The sequence below is a fragment of the Salmo salar genome, chromosome ssa01 (assembly GCF_905237065.1).
Source record: "Salmo salar chromosome ssa01, Ssal_v3.1, whole genome shotgun sequence".
NCBI lineage: Eukaryota > Metazoa > Chordata > Actinopteri > Salmoniformes > Salmonidae > Salmo > Salmo salar.
Genome location: NC_059442.1, coordinates 87,830,769 through 87,850,181, shown reverse-complemented (window position 1 = coordinate 87,850,181; position 19,413 = coordinate 87,830,769). Strand labels below are relative to the sequence as shown.

At 43.2% G+C, this 19,413-nt stretch overlaps 1 protein-coding gene across 3 annotated transcripts; it reads right to left on the bottom strand.

Moving 5' to 3' along the window:
• Positions 1-2,339: 2,339 nt before the first annotated feature.
• Positions 2,340-19,399, bottom strand: LOC123744633 (NACHT, LRR and PYD domains-containing protein 8-like). Of its 3 annotated transcripts, XR_006771030.1 has the most exons (7): positions 17,931-19,399; positions 16,463-16,567; positions 16,233-16,346; positions 8,079-8,252; positions 7,824-7,981; positions 4,927-4,973; positions 2,340-3,113 (listed from the first exon to the last, which is right to left on the bottom strand). XR_006771030.1 is itself a non-coding variant. In XM_045723824.1 (5 exons), the coding sequence occupies exons 2-5, from the start codon at positions 16,528-16,530 to the stop codon at positions 7,834-7,836; spliced, it is 504 nt and encodes a 167-aa protein (XP_045579780.1). In that variant the 5' UTR covers positions 16,531-16,567; positions 17,931-19,399; the 3' UTR covers positions 7,568-7,833. The 3 variants fall into 3 exon arrangements, 1 of the variants encoding a protein (XP_045579780.1); XR_006771031.1 differs by lacking the exons at positions 7,824-7,981; positions 8,079-8,252 and having other exon boundaries at positions 17,931-19,396; XM_045723824.1 differs by lacking the exons at positions 2,340-3,113; positions 4,927-4,973 and having other exon boundaries at positions 7,568-7,981.
• Positions 19,400-19,413: the final 14 nt, after the last annotated feature.

Here is a 19,413-nt window from a genome sequence, read left to right as displayed (position 1 = left end):
TGGCTGTGGAATGTTGTCCTACTCTTCAATGGCTGTGCGAAGTTGCTGGATATTCCAGAAATTGTGTACGGATCCTTGCGACATGATTGCTGGATTGTTCTTTCTGTAGCCTAAATCAAAGCTGAAACTCAAACTTCAGTTTCACACCGTAGCCTTCAACTGGACAATATTTATTTGTGTAAATATTCTCCGGTTCACATACATTTGATACTGCCATCCCACATTGTTTATGAAAATGTATAACACTCCAAAATATACCGTAATCCTAAAGATCTTTATTTATTAAATGCATTTAAGTTATGCTGAAACATGATGGTGGTGGATGAATGGCACAACAATGGTCCTCAGGATCTCATCACGGTATCTCTGAATTAAAATTATGTTCATTGTCCGTAGCTTATGCCTGCCCGTACCATAACCCCGCTGCCACCATGGGGCGCACTGTTCACAATGTTGACATCAGCAAACTGCTCGCCCACATGAAGCTATCTGCCCAGTACAGTTAAAACCGGGATTCATCCGTGAAGAGCACACTTCTCCAGCGTGCCATCGAAGGTGAGCATATGCCCACTGAAGTAGGTTACAACGCGGAACAGCAGTCAAGTCAAGACCCTGGTGAGGATGACAAACACGCAGATGAGCTTCCCTGATGTTTTTTGACAGTTTCCGCAGAAATGTTTTGGTTGTGCAAACCCACAGTTTCATCATTTGTCCAGGTGGCTGGTCTCAGATGATCCCGCAGGTGAAGAAGCCGGATCTGGAGGTCCTGGGCTGGCGTGGTTACAGTGTGCGGTTGTGAGGCCGGTTGTACGTACTGCCAAATTCTCTACAACGAAATTATGGTAAAGAAATTAACATTAAATTCTATGGCAACAGCTCTGGCAGACATTCCTGCAGTCAGCATGCCAATTGCACACTTTTTACATCTGTGGCGTTGTGTGACAAAACTGCACATTTTAGTGTGGCCTTTCATTGCCCCCAGCGCAAGGTACACCTGTGTAACGATCATGCTGTTTAATCCGCTTCTTGACATCACACACCTGTCAAGTGGATGGATTATCTTGGCAAAGGAGAAATGCTCACTAACAGGAATGTATACAAATGTGTGCACAAAATGAGAAAAATATACTTTTTGTGCATATGGAATCTTTTATTTCAGCACATGAAACATGGGACCAACAATTTACATTTTCCTTTTATATTTTTGTTCAGTGTAGTATAATAAAAAGTATGAGCTGGCGCATACATAGTCAGCACTTCTACACAAAATAATTTTCTCTAACGGTGAATAAACTGTAAGCTACAAAAACAGTCGCACACTCCATATATAACCTCCCAGTAATTTATTGTGTAAAAATGAAATGTTTAGGCATCACTGTCTTCAGGTTCACCGAAACGTCAGTGACGGTGGTTTTTTACCCAGTAAATTACTGTTGAGGTTATATATATGGAGTGTGCTACTCTGTTTTTATAGCTTACTGTTCAGTGTAGTATAACAGGCCAAATTAGACAAAAGTTATGTTTTTCTGACAGATGCTTTTGTTGATGTTGAAAAGAGCCATTTGGCATTTCATGAAGACTTGAACAATCAGTGTAACCATCTCTGAAGAATTCCACTACTTTCTGGCCATACAATGTTCAGGATTTTCAGGTGAATATATTTTATCAATCATCTCAAGAGGACTTTATTTGGACATCAGTTATTTTTTGTGGTTGTTGTATTGCTCAATGAAGATTGCAATAATGGAAAACCTGTTCTGGCTGATTTGTCACAAACACACGAGTGGATGAACTTATGTCAGGATTACATGCCCATTGATGTACAGATATTGATGTGACATGAGACGCATGTTTTAATGAGAAACGGCATAGACAAACAGGACATCAGAGGGAAACAGGATCTTACACCTGTGATCAATAATTCACTGAACCACCCATGTTACAAATGGAGAGACCACAGCACCTCTCATCTACCATTCTGTCTTTCTGTGGCCAGTTCCATTTTTAGACCTGCACGATTAAAGACCTTTGACCTGAATAAAGTTGACACTGGTCTAAGGTCAGTTCTTTTTTTTGGGGGGGGGGGGTCAGAGGTGAGTCAGCGGGACAGGAGCGGTGCCATGGCAGCCCCCAGTTTATACTATACTTGATAGATAAAAAGCATTATGTAATGTAAACCAACGTGTACAAGCCTTATCAACAACCTGTGCCAGCCAAAGTATTTTTAAATACAACAGCTTCTAATCTTCACTCAAAGATCCAAAGTGTGATGATGGAGTTTTACACCATAAGAATTGAGAGTCCAACACAATGATGGTTGTTGTTCAGACAAACCCAGTTTTAATATTAATTCAAGATATGGAAAACTACAGCAAAGGCAATATAAAACAGAAGTTAATCATCTACAGAATAGCATTAATCATAAACATTGCACATTATTTAGATTTAAGCTACTGCTTCAATAGCACTTTATATACACAAAAGTGTCTAGCTATTTGAGAAGCCATGTTCCACACAAGGATGGATTAACAACAGTAAAGCATGTGAAACCTGAAGGGTGTTCCAAGACACTAAAGGCTGTTTCACCTGGAGCACAGGGACACAGAGGAGCCATCCCAAAGAGTAAATACGGGCTAGAGCGGCTCAGCAAATGTGGTACGGAAGGTGTACAGGTGGGTCAATCCAGCAGAGACAACTCTGTAGAAGGACAGAGTGCCAGCCAGCCAGTCAAGATATACTCCTATTCTTTTAGAGAGAGAGGAGAGGACATGTATGCTAGTGCACTCATCGCCATGGCAGGCAATGTAGTTGTAATGAGAGCAGTTCAGTCTCCAGGACTTGGCATTGCATCCATGCCAGCTGACATCAAACTTGTATTTTCTATTGATTCCTTTGTATGCCACTCCTATACCGACCCATTCCCTACTCCAGTCTGCCTCCCAGTAGCATCTCCCAAACAAACCCTCTACACAGCACTTGTTTTGAGTGGTCAAATCTTTCAGGATGGTCAGGATATGGCTTCTCCTCCCTCACCCTTGTCACCTTTCTGTTCCCTTCAGACAGCAAGAGCAGTCTTTGTGCTGTGTTCGGCTCCAGTGTGAGCTCACAGTGATCTGATTGAAAATATGAACTTGGTTTAGAAAAAAAACACCATTCACAGAACGTCTATCAGTTTTTCCACTCAACCCTGCACTGAATGTTAACTCTAATATGTATCGTTTTCCACAAGGGGAAAAAAATTGTCTTGTAAAATACACTGCTCAAAAAAATAAAGGGAACACTTAAACAACAATGTAACTCCAAGTCAATCACACTTCTGTGAAATCAAACTGTCCACTTAGGAAGCAACACTGATTGACAATACATTTCACATGCTGTTGTGCAAATAAAATAGACAACAGGTGGAAATTATAGGCAATAAGCAAGACACCCCCAATAAAGGAGTGGTTCAGCAGGTGGTGACCACAGACCACTTCTCAATTCCTATGCTTCCTGGCTGATGTTTTGGTCACTTTTGAATGCTGGCGGTGCTTTCACTCTAGTGGTAGCATGAGACGGAGTCTACAACCCACACAAGTGGCTCAGGTAGTGCAGCTCATCCAGGATGGCACATCAATGCGAGCTGTGGCAAGAAGGTTTGCTGTGTCTGTCAGCGTAATGTCCAGAGCATGGAGGCGCTACCAGGAGACAGGCCAGTACATCAGGAGACGTGGAGGAGGCCGTAGGAGGGCAACAACCCAGCAGCAGGACCGCTACCTCCGCCTTTGTGCAAGGAGGAGCAGGAGGAGCACTGCCAGAGCCCTGCAAAATGACCTCCAGCAGGCCACAAGTGTGCATGTTTCTGCTCAAACGGTCAGAAACAGACTCCATGAGGGTGGTATGAGGGCCCGACGTCCACAGGTGGGGGTTGTGCTTACAGCCCAACACCGTGCAGGATGTTTGGCATTTGCCAGAGAACACCAAGATTGGCAAATTCGCCACTGGCGCCCTGTTCTCTTCACAGATGAAAGCAGGTTCACACTGAGCATGTGACAGACGTGACAGAGTCTGGAGACGCCGTGGAGAACATTCTGCTGCCTGCAACATCCTCCAGCATGACCGGTTTAGCGGTGGGTCAGTCATGGTGTGGGGTGGCATTTCTTTGGGGGGCCGCACAGCCCTCCATGTGCTCGCCAGAGGTAGCCTGACTGCCATTAGGTACCGAGATGAGATCCTCAGACCCCTTGTGAGACCATATGCTGGTGCGGTTGGCCCTGGGTTCCTCCTAATGCAAGACAATGCTAGACCTCATGTGGCTGGAGTGTGTCAGCAGTTCCTGCAAGAGGAAGGCATTGATGCTATGGACTGGCCCGCCCGTTCCCCAGACCTGAATCCAATTGAGCACATCTGGGACATCATGTCTCGCTCCATCCACCAACGCCACGTTGCACCACAGACTGTCCAGGAGTTGGCGGATGCTTTAGTCCAGGTCTGGGAGGAGATCCCTCAGGAGACCATCCGCCACATCATCAGGAGCATGCCCAGGCGTTGTAGGGAGGTCATACAGGCACGTGGAGGCCACACACACTACTGAGCCTCATTTTGACTTGTTTTAAGGACATTACATCAAAGTTGGACCAGCCTGTAGTGTGGTTTTCCACTTTAATTTTGAGTGTGACTCCAAATCCAGACCTCCATGGGTTGATAAATTGGATTTCCATTGATTATTTTTGTGTGATTTTGTTGTCAGCACATTCAACTATGTAAAGAAAAAAGTATTTCATAAGATTATTTCTTTCATTCAGATCTAGGATGTGTTGTTTAAGTGTTCCCTTTATTTTTTTGAGCAGTGTATGTTAGTTTTCTGATATTCAACCAAATTGGTTCTGTTTGTACTATTGTTTTGCTGACTTCACAGCCATATTGTCCACATCAGTCATGACTTACATTTCCTAAGCCCGAAGTTGAGCCTGCTCTCTTCAGCAATGTCCATTCTGTTGAAAAACAGACAATGATTTATTGGCACATGCAACCGGAATGGGAAATATATTATGTTACAAAAATCAAATTCATTCACCCAACCACATATTGATTTTTACTTTAGTTTTTCCAGTTTACAGCGTGGATTATCCAGTAAAGCTGAGAACAGATTCACTCCTGAGTCTCAAATCAAATCAAAGTTTATTTGTCACGTGCGCCGAATACAACAGTGAAATGCTTACTTAACCAATAGTGCGAAAAAAAATGTGTGTGTGTGTAGGTAGGTAAAGAAATAAAACAGTAAAAAGACATTTGAAAATAACAGTAGCAAGGCTATTTACAGACACAAGTTAGTCAGGCTTATTGAGGTAGTATGTACATGTAGGTATTGTTAAAGTGACTATGCATATATGATGAACAGAGAGTAGCAGAAGCGTAAAAAGAGGGGGTGGTGGGTGACGAGACACAATGCAGATAGCCCGGTTAGTCAATGTGCGGGAGCACTGGTTGGTCGGCCCAATTGAGGTAGTATGTACATGAATGCATAGTTAAAGTGACTATGCATATATGGTAAACAGAGAGTAGCAGCAGCGTAAAAAGAGGGGTTGGGGGGGGGGGGCACACAATGCAAATAGTCCGGGTAACCATTTGATTACCTGTTCAGGAGTCTTATGGCTTGGAGGTAAAAACTGTTGAGAAGCCTTTTTGTCCTAGACTTGGTACTCAGGTACCACTTGCCATGCGGTAGTAGAGAGAACAGTCTATGACTGGGGTGGCTGGGGTCTTTGACAATTTTTAGGTCGTTCCTCTGACACCGCCTGGTGTAGAGGTCCCAGTGATGTACTGGGCCGTACGCACTACCCTCTGAAGTGCCTTGCGGTCGGAGGCCGAGCAATTGCCGTACCAGGCAGTGATGCAACCAGTCAGGATGCTCTCGATATTGCAGCTGTAGAACCTTTTGAGGATCTCAGGACCCATGCCAAATCTTTTTAGTTTCCTGAGGGGAAATAGGCTTTGTCGTGCCCTCTTCACGACTGTCTTGGTGTGTTTGAACCATTCTAGTTTGTTGTTGATGTGGACACCAAGGAACTTGAAGCTCTCAACCTGCTCCACTACAACCCCATCGATGAGAATGGGGGTGTGCTCGGTGCTCCTTTTCCTGTAGTCCACAATCATCTCCTTAGTCTTGGTTACGTTGAGGGATAGGTTGTTATTCTGGCACCACCCGCCCAGGTCTCTGATCTCCTCCCTACAGGCTGTCTCATTGTTGTCGGCGATCAGGTCTACCACTGTTGTGTCGTCTGCAAACGTAATGATGGTGTTGGAGTCGTGCCTGGCCATGCAGTCGTGAGTGAACAGGGAGTTCAGGAGGGGACTGAGCACGCACCCCTGGGGAGCTCCAGTGCTGAGGATCAGCGTGGCAGATGTGTTGCGACCTACCCTCACCACCTGGCGGCGGCCCGTCAGGAAGTCCAGGATCCAGTTGCAGAGGGAGGTGTTTAGTCCCAGGTTCCTTAGCTTAGTGATAAGCTATGAGGGTACTATGGTGTTGAACGCTGAACTGTAGTCAATAAATAGAATTCTCACATAGGTGTTCCTTTTGTCCAGGTGGGAAAGGGCAGTGTGGAGTGCAATAGAGATTGCATCATCTGTGGATCTGTTTGGGCGGTATGCAAATTGGAGTGGGTCTAGGGTTTCTGGGATAATGGTGTTGATGTGAGCCATTACCAGCCTTTCAAAGCACTTCATGGCTACGGACGTGAGTGCTACAGGTCTGTAGTCATTTAGGCAGGTTGCTTTTGTGTTCTTGGACACAGGGACTATGGTAGTATGCTTGAAACATGTTGGTATTACAGACTCAATCAGGGACATGTTGAAAATGTCAGTGAAGACACCTGCCAGTTGGTCAGCACATGCCCGGAGCACACGTACGGGTAATCCGTCTGGCCCCGCAGCCTTGTGTATGTTAACTTGTTTAAAGGTCTTACTCACGTCGGCTACGGAGAGCGTGATCACACAGTCGTCCAGAACAGCTGCTGGTCTCATGCATGCCTCAGTGTTGCTTGCCTCGAAGCGAGCATAGAAGTGATTTAGCTCGTCTGGTAGGCTCGTGTCACTGGGCAGTTCGCGGCTGTGCTTCCCTTTGTCGTCTGTAATTGTTTGCAAGCCCTGCCACATCCGACGAGCGTTGGAGCCGGTGTAGTATGATTCAATCTTAGCCCTGTATTGACGCTTTGCCTGTTTGATGGTTCGTCACAGGCATAGCGGGATTTCTTGTAAGCTTCCGGGTTAGAGTACCGCACCTTGAAAGCTGCAGCTCTACCCTTTAGCTCAGTGCGAATGTTGCCTGTAATACATGGCTTCTGGTTGGGGTATGTACGTACAGTCACTTTGGGGATGACGACCTCGATGCACTTATTGATAAAGCCAGTGACTGATGTGGTGTATTCCTAAATGTCATCGGAATGAATCCCGGAACATGTTCTAGTCTGTGATAGCAATAACAGTCCTGTAGTTTAGCATCTGCTTCATCTGACCACTTTTTTTATAGACCGAGTCACTGGTGCTTCCTGCTTTCATTTTTGCTTGTAAGCAGGAATCAGGAGGATAGAGTTGTGGTCGGATTTACCAAATGGAGGGCGAGGGAGAGCTTTGTACGCGTCTCTGTGTGTGGGTAATTGAAGCTCAGGTCCAGCTCTCTTAGTTGCGAAGGGTTTGAATTGAGAGCTGAAGCCAGAAAAGTACAGCCTTCTTCTATAATATTGCAACATGTCAACCTGCAAGAGGTAAAACAATCTGTAAAACTAATATTCCCTAAAAGCAAGACCAGCTCAGTTAGAGTGTATCTTAGAGTGTGTGCTGACCTCAGAGTCTTCAGTTGACAGTGTAGATTTTCCAGTCCAGCAGAGAGCAGCTGAGGTCATTGTGACTCAGGTCCAGCTCTCTCAAGTGTGAGGAGTTTGAGCTGAGAGCTGAGGCCAACGCTTCACAGCATCTGTCTGTGATGTAGCATCGATTCACCCTAAAATACAAAATAGTTGATGAAATGTTTTTCACTGTTAAAATGACCATGATATTGTAAAAATAATGATCTATCCCAGAACTGAATGAATATTGACCGTAGTATCTGTAGTTTACAGTGTGGATTCCCCAGTCCAAAACAAAGCAGCTTCACTCCTGAATCCAGCAGGTTACTGTGACTCAGGTCCAGCTCTCTCAGGTATGAGGAGTTTGAGCTGAGCGCTGAGGCCAGCTCTTCACAGCATCTCTCTGTGAGGTTACACTGATTCAGACTAAAATACAAAATAGTGTTGAACAACAAACACATTGGGTTACTCAATCTGAGCAAGTAATTAAAACACCAGTATCATTTCATTTCATTTTCTGTGATTTTGATCTGGTACTTTCAGAGCTGTTCTGGATGCTTTGACTACTGGCAGCAGCCTTAGAAGACCCTCCTCTGATGTAGAGTATTACCTCAGGTCAAACACATCTAGCTCCCTTTCTGAAGAAAGCAAAACAAACAACAGAGCTGACCACTGTGCAGGTGAGAGTTTGCCTTCTGAGAGACTTCCTGATCTCAGGTAGCATTGGATCTCTTCCTCTAGAGAATAGTAATTCAGCTCATTTAGACAGTGGAACTGATTGGTGTACCTATCTGGAGAGAGATTCTTTCTGATCTTCTCTTTGATTCACTTGACTGTTCCCTCCATGCTGGTTGAGCTGCTTCCTGATTCTGTCAGTAGACCGCATAGGATAGTCTGATTAGACTCCAGCGAGAGGCCAAGAAGGAAGTGGAGGAATAGGTCCATATCTCCATTCTCACTCTGTAAGGCCTGATCAACTGCACTCCTGTGTAAGTTGGTCAAAGTTTTGTGTCCAAATGATGATTTTCTGAGTTTACTGGATAAGGATTTCTGTTGGACCGGTGGACTTTTGTCGCCATTCTTGAAAGTGAGAAACACATACAGAGCAGCAAGCAACTCCTGGATGCTCAAATGCACAAAGCAGTACACCTTCCCCTGGTACAGTCCAGACTCCTCTCTGAAGATCTGTGTGCACAATCCTGAGTAGATTGATGCTTCTCTGATATCAATTCCACACTCGTTTAGATCTTCCTCGTAGAATATTAGATTGCCTTTCTCTAGTTGCTGGAATGGCAGTTTTCCCAGCGACAGGATGCTCTCTCTTATCCGCAGAGGATCTCCACTTCGCTCTCCAACGTACTTCTGATTCCATTGTTTGGTCTGAAAAATCAGGAAGTGCGTGCACATTTGAGTCAGAGTTTTGGGGATGTCGGCACTCACTGCTTCATCCAAAATTCTCTCTAGAACTGTGGCAGAGATCCAACAGAACACTGGTATGTGGCACATGATAAAAAGGCTCCTTAATGACTTCATGTGAGTGATGACTCTATTGGCCAGGTTCTCATCATTGATTCTCTTCCGGAAGTACTCCTCCTTCTGAGGGTTGTTGAATCTTCGTACCTCTGTCAGCAGGTCAATATACTGAGAATGGATCTGATTGACTGCTGCAGGTCGGGAGGTTATCCACATAAGAGCAAAAGGAAGCAGATTCCCCTTGAGGTTTGTAAGCAGCACGTCTACCGAGGTGGACTGTGACGTCACAACAGCTCTTATTGTTCTGGAAGTCTAGAGGAAGTCTGCACTCATCCACACCATCTAAGACAAACAAAACTTTGCACTTGCCATAGTCAGAGGAATCAACGCTTTTCATCCCCATGATAAAATGACCAAGAAGCTCAATCAAACTGCTTGTTTCCTTTCATCAAATTCAGCTCCCGAAAAGGGAACGGGAATATGAACTGGATGTCTTGATTTGCTTTTCCTTCAGCCCAGTCCAGAATGAACTTCTGCACAGAGACTTTTTCCAATGCAAGCTACTCCCTTGGTCATCACACGTCTGATTGGTGTGTCTTGTCCGGGTAACGATTTAAAGATATTGTTGTATTTCATTGTTGTCTCTTGTGTTGCTGGTCTCCTGGATGTTGTCTCGATCTGTCTCACTTCATGTTCACTGTTGACCTCTCCACTTTCACCCTCTGTGATGTAGAGGTCTGTGTAGATCTGGTTGAGACGTCTTGTTGGATTTCCTTGATCCCCGATTCCCTCAAATACATGTTCAAACTTCTTCTTCAAGGTAGATTTTAGTTTCTCTCGCCAGACCATAGCAAGCTCATCTAAATAAACAAACAAGTCATAAAACATTTAGGCTACATGTCAAAAGATATTTTATATGGTGGTTAAGGCTGCTCCAATCACAGATGTATAGCGACTGTTAGTAACTCTTCTCATCTGTGGAACCACATGGACAAGGTCAGGGGTTCCCAAACTGGTTTGCACCAGGGACCTCTTTTGTGATAGCAAATTCATCAGGGACCCCCTCATAATATCAAAACACAACTACTTTAGAGTGAGATAAAAAGCAGTTTTACTATGACTTCTGCGGTGCACGTCTGGACATATCAAGTCTCGGGCCCTGGTAAAGAACATTTTCAAGGCCCTCTCTGGAATCAGAAAGAAAACGTTGCAGTTTTAAAGACAATTTCCTGAAATTGTCTTAATTTGCCTTGGGGAAGAGAACATTTTGCAGTTTTAATGCTAATTTCTTGTAATTATAAACATTTTGCCATGGGGAAGAAAAAAAATATTGTTCAAAACAACCTTTTGGGTGATTACAAGAAAAAGGTTGTGTATGGAGTACTGTGGATACCAATATCCCATGAGCCAGGCTTATGTTGTGCATATACAGTGCTTCGGAATGTATTCAGACCCCTTGACTTTTTTAACATTTTGTTACAGCCTTATTCTAAAATTGATTAAATACACACAATACCCCATTATGAAAAGGCTAAAAAAAAGTAGTTTTTTTGAAAATGGTTGCTAATTTGTTAAAAATGAAAAACACTAAAATTGTATTTATATAAATGCTCAGACCCTTTGCTATAAGACGCGAAATTGACCTCAGGTGCATCCTGTTTCCATTGATCATCCTTGAGATGTTTCTACAACTTGATTGGATTCCACCTGTGGTAAGTTCAATTGATTGGATATGATTTGCAAAAGCACACACCTGTCTATATAAGGTCCCAGAATTGACAGTGCAGGTCAGACCAAAAACCAAGCCATGAGGTCGAAGAAATTGTCCGTAGAGCTCCGAGACAGGATTGTGTCGAGGCACAGATCTGGAGAAGGTTAGCAAAACATGTCTGCAGCATTGAAGGTCCCCAAGAACACAGTGGCCTCCATCATTGTTAAATGGAAGAAGTTTAGAACCCCCAAGACTCTTCCTAGAGCTCGCCGCCCGGCTAAACTGAGCAATCGGGGGAGAAGGGCCTCGGTCAGGGAGGTGATCAAGAACCCGATGGTCACTCTGACAGAGCTCCAGAGTTCCTCTGTTGAGATGGGAGAACCTTCCAGAAGGACAACCATCTCTGCAGCACTCCACCAATCAGGCATTTATGGTAGAGTGGCCAGACGGAAGCCATTCCTCAGTAAAAGACACATGACAGCAGCTTAGAGTTTGCCAAAAGGCACCTAAAGGACTCTCAGACCATGAGAAACAAGGTTCTCTGGTCTGATGGAACCAAGATTGAACTCTTTGGCCTGAATGCCAAGCGTCACTTCTGGAAGAAACCTGGCACCATCCCTACAGTGAAGCATGTGTAACAGTGTAGGTTCCGTCCCTCTCTTCGCCCCAACCTGGGCTCGAACCAGGGACCCTTGCACACATCGACAACAGTCACCCACGAAGCATCGTTACCCATCGCGCCACAAAAGCCACGGCCCTTGCAACGCAAGGGGAAACCCTACTTCAAGTCTCAGAGCGAGTGACGTCACTGATTGAAACGCTATTAGCGCGCACCACCGCTAACTAACTAGCCATTTCACATCGGTTTCACATGGTGGTGGCAGCATCATGCTGTGGGGATGTTTTTCAGCGGCAGGGACTGGGAGACTAGTCAGGATCGAGGGAAAGATGAACGGAGCAAAGTGCAGAGAGATCCTTTATGAAAACCTGCTCCAGAGTGCTCAGGACCTCAGACTGGGAAGAAGGTTCACCTTCCAACAGGACAACATCCCTAAGCAAACAGCCAAGACAACGCAGGAGTGGCTTCGGGACAAGTCTCTGCATGTCCTTGAGTGGCCCAGCCAGAGCCTGGACTTGAACTCGATCGAACACCTCTGGAGAGACCTGAAAATAGCTGTGCAGCGATGCTTGCCATCAGACCTGAGAGCTTGAGAGGATCTGCAGAGAAGAATGGGAGAAACTCCCCAAATACAGGTGTGCCAAGCTTGTAACGTCATACCCAATAAGACTCAAGGCTGTAATTGCTGCCAAAGGTGCTTCAACAAAGTACTGAGTAAAGGGTCTGAATACCTATATAAATGTGATATTTCAGTTTTTTTATGTGTAATACATTTGCAAACATTTCTAAAAACCTGTTTTTGCTTTATCATTATGGGGTATTGTGTGTAGATTGATGAGGGGAATTTTTTTTTAAATTCATTTTAGAATAAGGCTGTAACGTAACAAAATGTGGAAAAAGTCAAGGGGTCTGAATACTTTCCGAATGCACTGTAAGCCCTTTTGTTGGCCCGCAGAACAATGTCCCCAAAATTTTTTAAAATACAATTATAATTGGAGGTGGCTCATTCATCACTTAACCCACTGATGCCAACTACTTTAATGATTGGCAAGGTTAGCTCACTTAGGCATGACATGCCAACAACAAATTCTGAACCCACTCAACCATGCATAACTGACCAAATTATGAAAGACAAGTATTGTAATTTGGAATTCAGGAAGGTGAGTGTGGAAGAGGTGAAACATTTATTGTTGTCTATCAACAATAACAAAACACCTGGGTCTGACAACTTGGATGGAAAATTACTGAGGATGATAGCGGATGATATTGCCACTCCTATATGCCATCTCTTCAATTTAAGCATACAAGAAAGTGTGTTCCCTCAGGCCTTAAGGGCAGCAAAAGTCATTATTCTACCCAAGAATAGCAAAGCACCCTTTACTGTCTTGAACAGCTGACCAATCAGCCTGTTACCAACCCTTAGTAAACTGTGGAAAAAAATGTGTTTGACCAGATACAATGTTATTTCACAGTAAACAAATTAACAGATTTTCAGCATGCTTATAGGGAAGGGCATTCAACATGTACATCAACATGTACAGCACTTACACAAATGACTGATGATTGTCTGAGAAAAATGTGTAATAAAAACATTGTGGAAGCTATTGTGTTTGACTTCAGTGTAGCTTTTGGCATTATTGATCATAATCTGCTGCTGGAAAAATGTATGTGTTATGGCTTTACATCCCCTGCTATATTGTGGATTGAGAGTTACAGATGGTATTCTTTAATGGAAGACTCTCCAACATAATCCAGGTAGAGTCAGGCATTCTCCAGGGCAGCTGTCTAAGCCCCTTACTTTTTTCAATCTTTACTAATGACCTGCCACTGGCTCTGAATAAAGCCTGTGTGTCTTTGTATGCTGATGACTCAACACTATTCATGTCAGCTACCACAGCAAGTGAAATCACTGCAACACCTAACAAAGAGATGCAGTCAGTTTCAGAATGGGTGGCAAGATTTACACTGAAGAAAAATATCAACGCAGCATGTAAAGTGTTGGTCCCATGTTTCATGAGCTGAAATAAAAGATCCCAGAAATGTTCCATATGCACAAAAAGCGTATTTTTCTCAAATTTTGTGAACAAATTAGTTTACATCCCTCTTAGTGACCATTTCTCCTTTTCTAATATAATCTATCCACCTGACAGGTATGGCATATCAAGAAGCTGATTAAACAGCATGACAATTTGGCAGTACGTCCAACCGGCCTCACAACCACTGTAAAGAGAGGGGACCAAAGCGCAGCGTGTTGAGTGCTCATGATGAAATTTATTTTAACTCAAAAACACTAAAGACAAAATAACAAAGAGTAAAACGAAAGCGCACAGTTCTGTCAGGTACATAGACTAAACAGAATACAACTACCCACAAATACAGGTGGAAAAAAACCCTACTTAAGTATGATCTCCAATTAGAGACAATGAGGACCAGCTGCCTCTAATTGGAGATCATCCCAAAAAAACAACATAGAAATAGAAAACTAGAACTAAACATTGATAGAAAAACACAAAACACCCCCTGTCACGCCCTGACCTACTCTACCATAAAAAATAACATCTTACTACGGTCAGGACATGACAACCGCAGACCAAGTGTACTGCATGGCATTGTGTGGGCAAGTGGTTTGCTGATGTCAACGTTGTGAACAGAGTCCCCCATGGTGGCGGTGGGGTTATGGTATGGGCAGGCATAAACTACGGACAACGAACACAATTGCATTTTATTGATAGCAATTTGAATGCACATAAATACTGTGACGACATCCTGAAGCCCATTGTGAGGCCGATTTTTTAAAGGTGTCTATGACCAACAGATGCTATCTATATTCCCAGTCATGTGAAATCCATAGATTAGGGCCTAATGAATTGATTTGGCTGATTTCCTCATATGAACTGTAACTCAGTAAAATCTTTTAAATTGTTACATATTAAGTTTAGATTTTTGTTCAGTATAGTTGGTCCTAATTATTTCAAAAACTAAAAGCATTGTATTTGGGACAAATCATTCACTAAAACATTAAACCTCAAATAAATCGAGTAATTAATAATGTGGAAATTGAGCAAGTTGAGGAGACTGAACTTCTTATGCATAACCATGGATTGTAAACTGACATGGTCAGATGTAACAGTAGCGAAGATGGGGAAAGGTTTGTCCATAATAAAGCACTACTCTTGCCTTCTTAACAACGCTATAAACAAGGAAGGTCCTAAAGGCCTTAGTTTGGTCGCACCTGGACTACTGTCCAGTCGTGTGGTCAGGTGCCACAAAGAGGGATTTAGGAAAATTCCAATTGGCCCAGAACAGGGCAGCACGGCTGGCCCTAAAATGTACAGGGAGAGCTAACATTATCAATCTCACCTGGCTCAAAGTAGAGGAGAGATTGACTTCATCACTACTTGTATTTGTGAGAGGTTTTGACTTGTTAAATGCACCGAGCTGTCTGTTTAAACTACTAGCACACAGCTCAGACACTCAGGCATACCCCACAAGACATGCCACCAGAGATCTCTTCACTGTCCAAGTCCAGAACAGACTATGGGAGGCGCAGAGTGCTACATAGAGCCATGACTACACAGAACTCTATTCCACATTAAGTAACTAATGCAAGCAGTAAAATCATACAACAAAAAACATTTGTTTTTAAATGTATGGAACAGCGGACTGTGAAACAACACAAACATAGGCACAGACACATGCATATACACACATGAAAACATATGCACTATACACACATGGATTTTGTGTTGTAAATATGTGGTAGTAGAGTAACATTAGTGGCCTGAGGGAACACACTTAATGTGTTGTGATATCTGTTGTTAATGTATTGTAATGTTTTTAAAATTGTGTAACTGCCTTAATTTTGTTGGACCCCAGGAAGAGTAGCTGATGCCTTGGCAGCAGCTAATGGGAATCCATAATAAATACAAATACAACCCCTCTGAATCAGAGGTGCGGGGGCTGCCTTAATCTACGTTCACGTCATCGGCGCCAGAGGAGCAGTTGTTGTTGGGGGTTAACTGCCTCAAGGGAAGAACCGCAGATGCATCAGATGTTCTGCTGTAGGTAAAGAGGATCTAGCCTCCAAGCAACAAAGACTTGAATCGTTACGTTTCTCCAGCGAGGAGTCAGCCAGCTCCTTCTGGTTCATGTTCCTCAGAATGTGCAGTGTGATCTTCAGAGCCCCTTCTCTGGCGCTGCTCTCCTGCTTCTCATTCTCAGTATGTTTATCTGTGTAATCTTTACAAAGAATCCTCTGGAACCTCTTCAATTCATTCTTCACAAAAGTGATGACATTGCATTCAAGCAACTGCAACAAACAATTCAAAAGGACATAGAGAACTAAGTCGCAATAGTCTTGGAGGTAAGAATCGAGGTTTCAAAGCCATTTTCCAGCACGAGCAAATTAAGACAGCCCACCTTAAATATGGAGAACAGGTCCATTTCATGACTTGGGGCAGACTAACCATTTGGAATTTCTGACTGATTTCTCATATTGGTCTCTGGGAACTCTGTGTAGGAACAAGGCAAGTACCATTGCTAAGCTTTTTTTCTCTGGAAATCACACTCAGATTTCTTAAAATGACAACACAAGACTTCTTACTCTTGTTTTGGAGGAAAGTCTTCACTCCGGAATTCTATAGGCTCTCTCTTTGACTGTTCACTCTTCATGGATATACCACTGGGTACAGTGGAGTCTGGTCTCTCCTGCTGGACCCTGTTAAACACCAGAACAGACATCTCCAATCAGGAGACAGTAGACTTACTTTTTAAACGGGTCTGTGTTAGTATGTCAACATTTTGAGAGAGACAACCTGGTCCTGAAGCACTTACCTTTGGTCAGTTTGAAAAGGTCCTTCTCTGAATTCTATAGGTTCTCTAATGGACTGGTTACTCTTCATGGAAACACAGCTAGGTACAGGGGAGTTGGATCGATCCCTGTCAAAAGCATAATATCGATATCTGTTCAGCAATCAAGCTACAAAATATCAACAAAATAAAAACGAGAAAATACAGGGTATTAAAATGTTTCCAAACCAAACTACTTTCCCATTTTTAGGAGTGAATGGTCTAAATTCTATAGGTTCTCTCAGGTGAGTCTGGTCTCTCTGGTTGGATTTTGCTTTGATACAACACAGAAACCCTATTGATCACAAATGTATTTCCCATGATGATAAATAGTGAAGGATAGGGTACTTGGGGATGTTATTAATGCATAGAAAACATGCTATAAACTCAATTGAATCCAGCATTTATGATTCATCACAATCAAAAACACTCCTCTCCCCCATGGGTTTATGAGAGTTGTTCTCCCCAGAAATACTCATTTTGGAGGCAGGGTTTCTCTCCTCTCCTCCCCCAGAGAGACTCCTGCTATTAGCAGCCTACAGTAAGCACATGAGTACAAACATGAAGACTAAAAAGTCAATGAATGGTTTTCCAGAAAGTTAACCTGCAGTCATATTTCACTCCTTAAGCAAAAAGTGACACTCTGAAGTTCACCATTTGTTTATTTGCACCAAATTTGCTTATCAAATATGGTGCAAATGGGGTGGCAGGTAGCCTAGTGGTTAGAGCGTTGGGCCAGTAACCGAAAGGTTGCTAGATCGAATCCCTGAGCTGACAATGTAAAAATCAGTCGTTCTGCACCTGAACAAGGCAGTTTACCCACTGTTCCTAGGCTGTCATTGTAAATAAGAATTTGTTCTTAAATGACTTGCCTAGTTAAATAAAATACTTTTTTTTTTTCATGCAGTTGATTTCTCAGAGAGAAACCGTATCTTGTTCACCAACAAGTTTGTCAACATTCCATTCAGTCCCATCATTAGTAAGCATAAAAAAAAAACATGACACCATGAGGAAATACCTTTGTATTAGTGTAAGTCCAGTTTCCTTGAATTTACCTTGAACCCCATCCCCCACTCTCAAGAAGACTACATTTTAGTCATTTAGCAGACGCTCTTATCCAGAGCGACTCACAGTAGTGAATGCATACATTTCATTTCATGCATTTTTTTTGGGTACTGGCCCCCCGTGGGAATCGAACCCACAACCCTGGTGTTACACACACCATGCTCTACCAACTGCGCCACAGGGAAGACTAATTACCATATTTATGTACTGGTAGAAATCTAAGTGTAAATTCAATTCGTAATAGCATTTTTAGACAGAGGATGATTGCTTTGTGTGGTTGTTTGTAGGCCTATGCCATCAAACAATGATAAGTACTTGTATAAGGTGCCTAACCTGTGAATCAGTCACTAATATGTAGACAAAAACACACATACAAACAAAAACTTACTGTCTCCCACCCTGCTGTGCTCTCCATTATGTCCCTGTCGCAAAGTGAGTATTGTCTCCCGGTCTTGTGATGATGATGCTCCTAGGACCCTGTATGAACCGCTTTGTTCAGATTACATAGATAATAACAGCTACCACCTTGACAAACCACGTGACTTTGCAGTTAGAATAATGGACCAATAGAGACACGGAATCCTCTGAGTTTGCATTTATCACAAAGATTACACATGTACTGTGTGTATTTACAGTACCAATCCAAAGTTTGGACACACCTACTCAGTCAAGTGTTTATTTTTACTATTCTCTACATTGTAGAATAATAGTGGACATCAAAACTATGAAATAACACATACGGAATCATGTAGTAACCAAAAAGTGTTCAATAAATCAAAATATATTTTAGATTCTCCAAAGTAGCCACCCTTTGCCTTGATGACAGCTTTGCACACTCTTGGCAGTCTCTCAACCAGCTTCATGAGGAATGCTTTTCCAACAGGGAGTTCCCATATGCTGAGCACTTGTTGGCTGCTTTTCCTTCACTCTGCGGTCCAACTCATCCCAAACCATCTCAATTGGGTTGAGGTCGGGTGATTGTGGAGGCCAGGTCATCTGATGCAGCACTCCATCACTCCTTCTTGGTCAAATAGCCTTTACACAGCCTGGAGGTATGTTGGGTCATTGTCCTGTTGAAAAACAACTGATAGGCCCACAAAGCATAAACCCAATGGGATGGGGAATCACAGCAGAATGCTGTGTTGGCAATGCTGGTTAAGTGTGCCTCGATTTCTAAATAAATCACTGACAGTGTCACCAGCAAAGCACCCCCACAACGTCACACCTCCTCCTCCTCCTCCATGCTTCCTGGTGCAAACAACACATGCAGAGATCATCCATTCACTTTCTGTACTCTGCGTCTTTGCGTAGGTTGGAACCAATAATCTAAAATTTGGCCTCATCAGACCAAATGACAGATTTCCACTGGTCTAATGTCCATTGCTCGTGTTTCTTGGCCTAAGCAAGTATCGTCTTCTTATTGGTGTCCTTTAGTTGTTTATTTGCAGCAATTTGACCATGGCCTAATTCACAGTCTCCTCTGAACAGTTCGTGTTGAGATGTGTCTGTTACTTGAATTCGGTAAAGCATTTATTTGGGCTGCAATCGGAGGTGCAGTTTACTCTAACGAATTTATCCTCTGGGTCTTCCTTTCCTGTGGCGGTCCTCATGAGAGCCAGTTTCATCATAGCACTCAATGGTTTTTGCGACTGCACTTGAACTTTTAAGTTCTTGATGTTTTCCGCATTGACTGACCTTCATGTCTTAACGTAATGATGGACTGTCATTACTCTTTGCTTATTTGAGCTGTTCTTGCCATAATATGGACTTGGTCTTTTACCAAATAGAGCTATCTTCTGTATACCACCCCTACCTTGTCACAACACAACTGATTGGCTCAAACGCATTAAGAAGGAAAGAAATTCCACAAA

Coding starts and splice junctions, on each gene's coding strand:
- LOC123744633 (XM_045723824.1), bottom strand. CDS start 16,530: ATGAAGAGTAACCAGTCCATTAGAGAACCTATAGAATTCAGAGAAGGA. Junction 8,253..16,232: donor GACTTTCCTCCAAAACAAGA/GTAAGAAGTCTT, acceptor TTTGTATTTTAG/TCTGAATCAGTGTAACCTCA. Junction 7,982..8,078: donor TGTAAACTACAGATACTACG/GTCAATATTCAT, acceptor TTTGTATTTTAG/GGTGAATCGATGCTACATCA.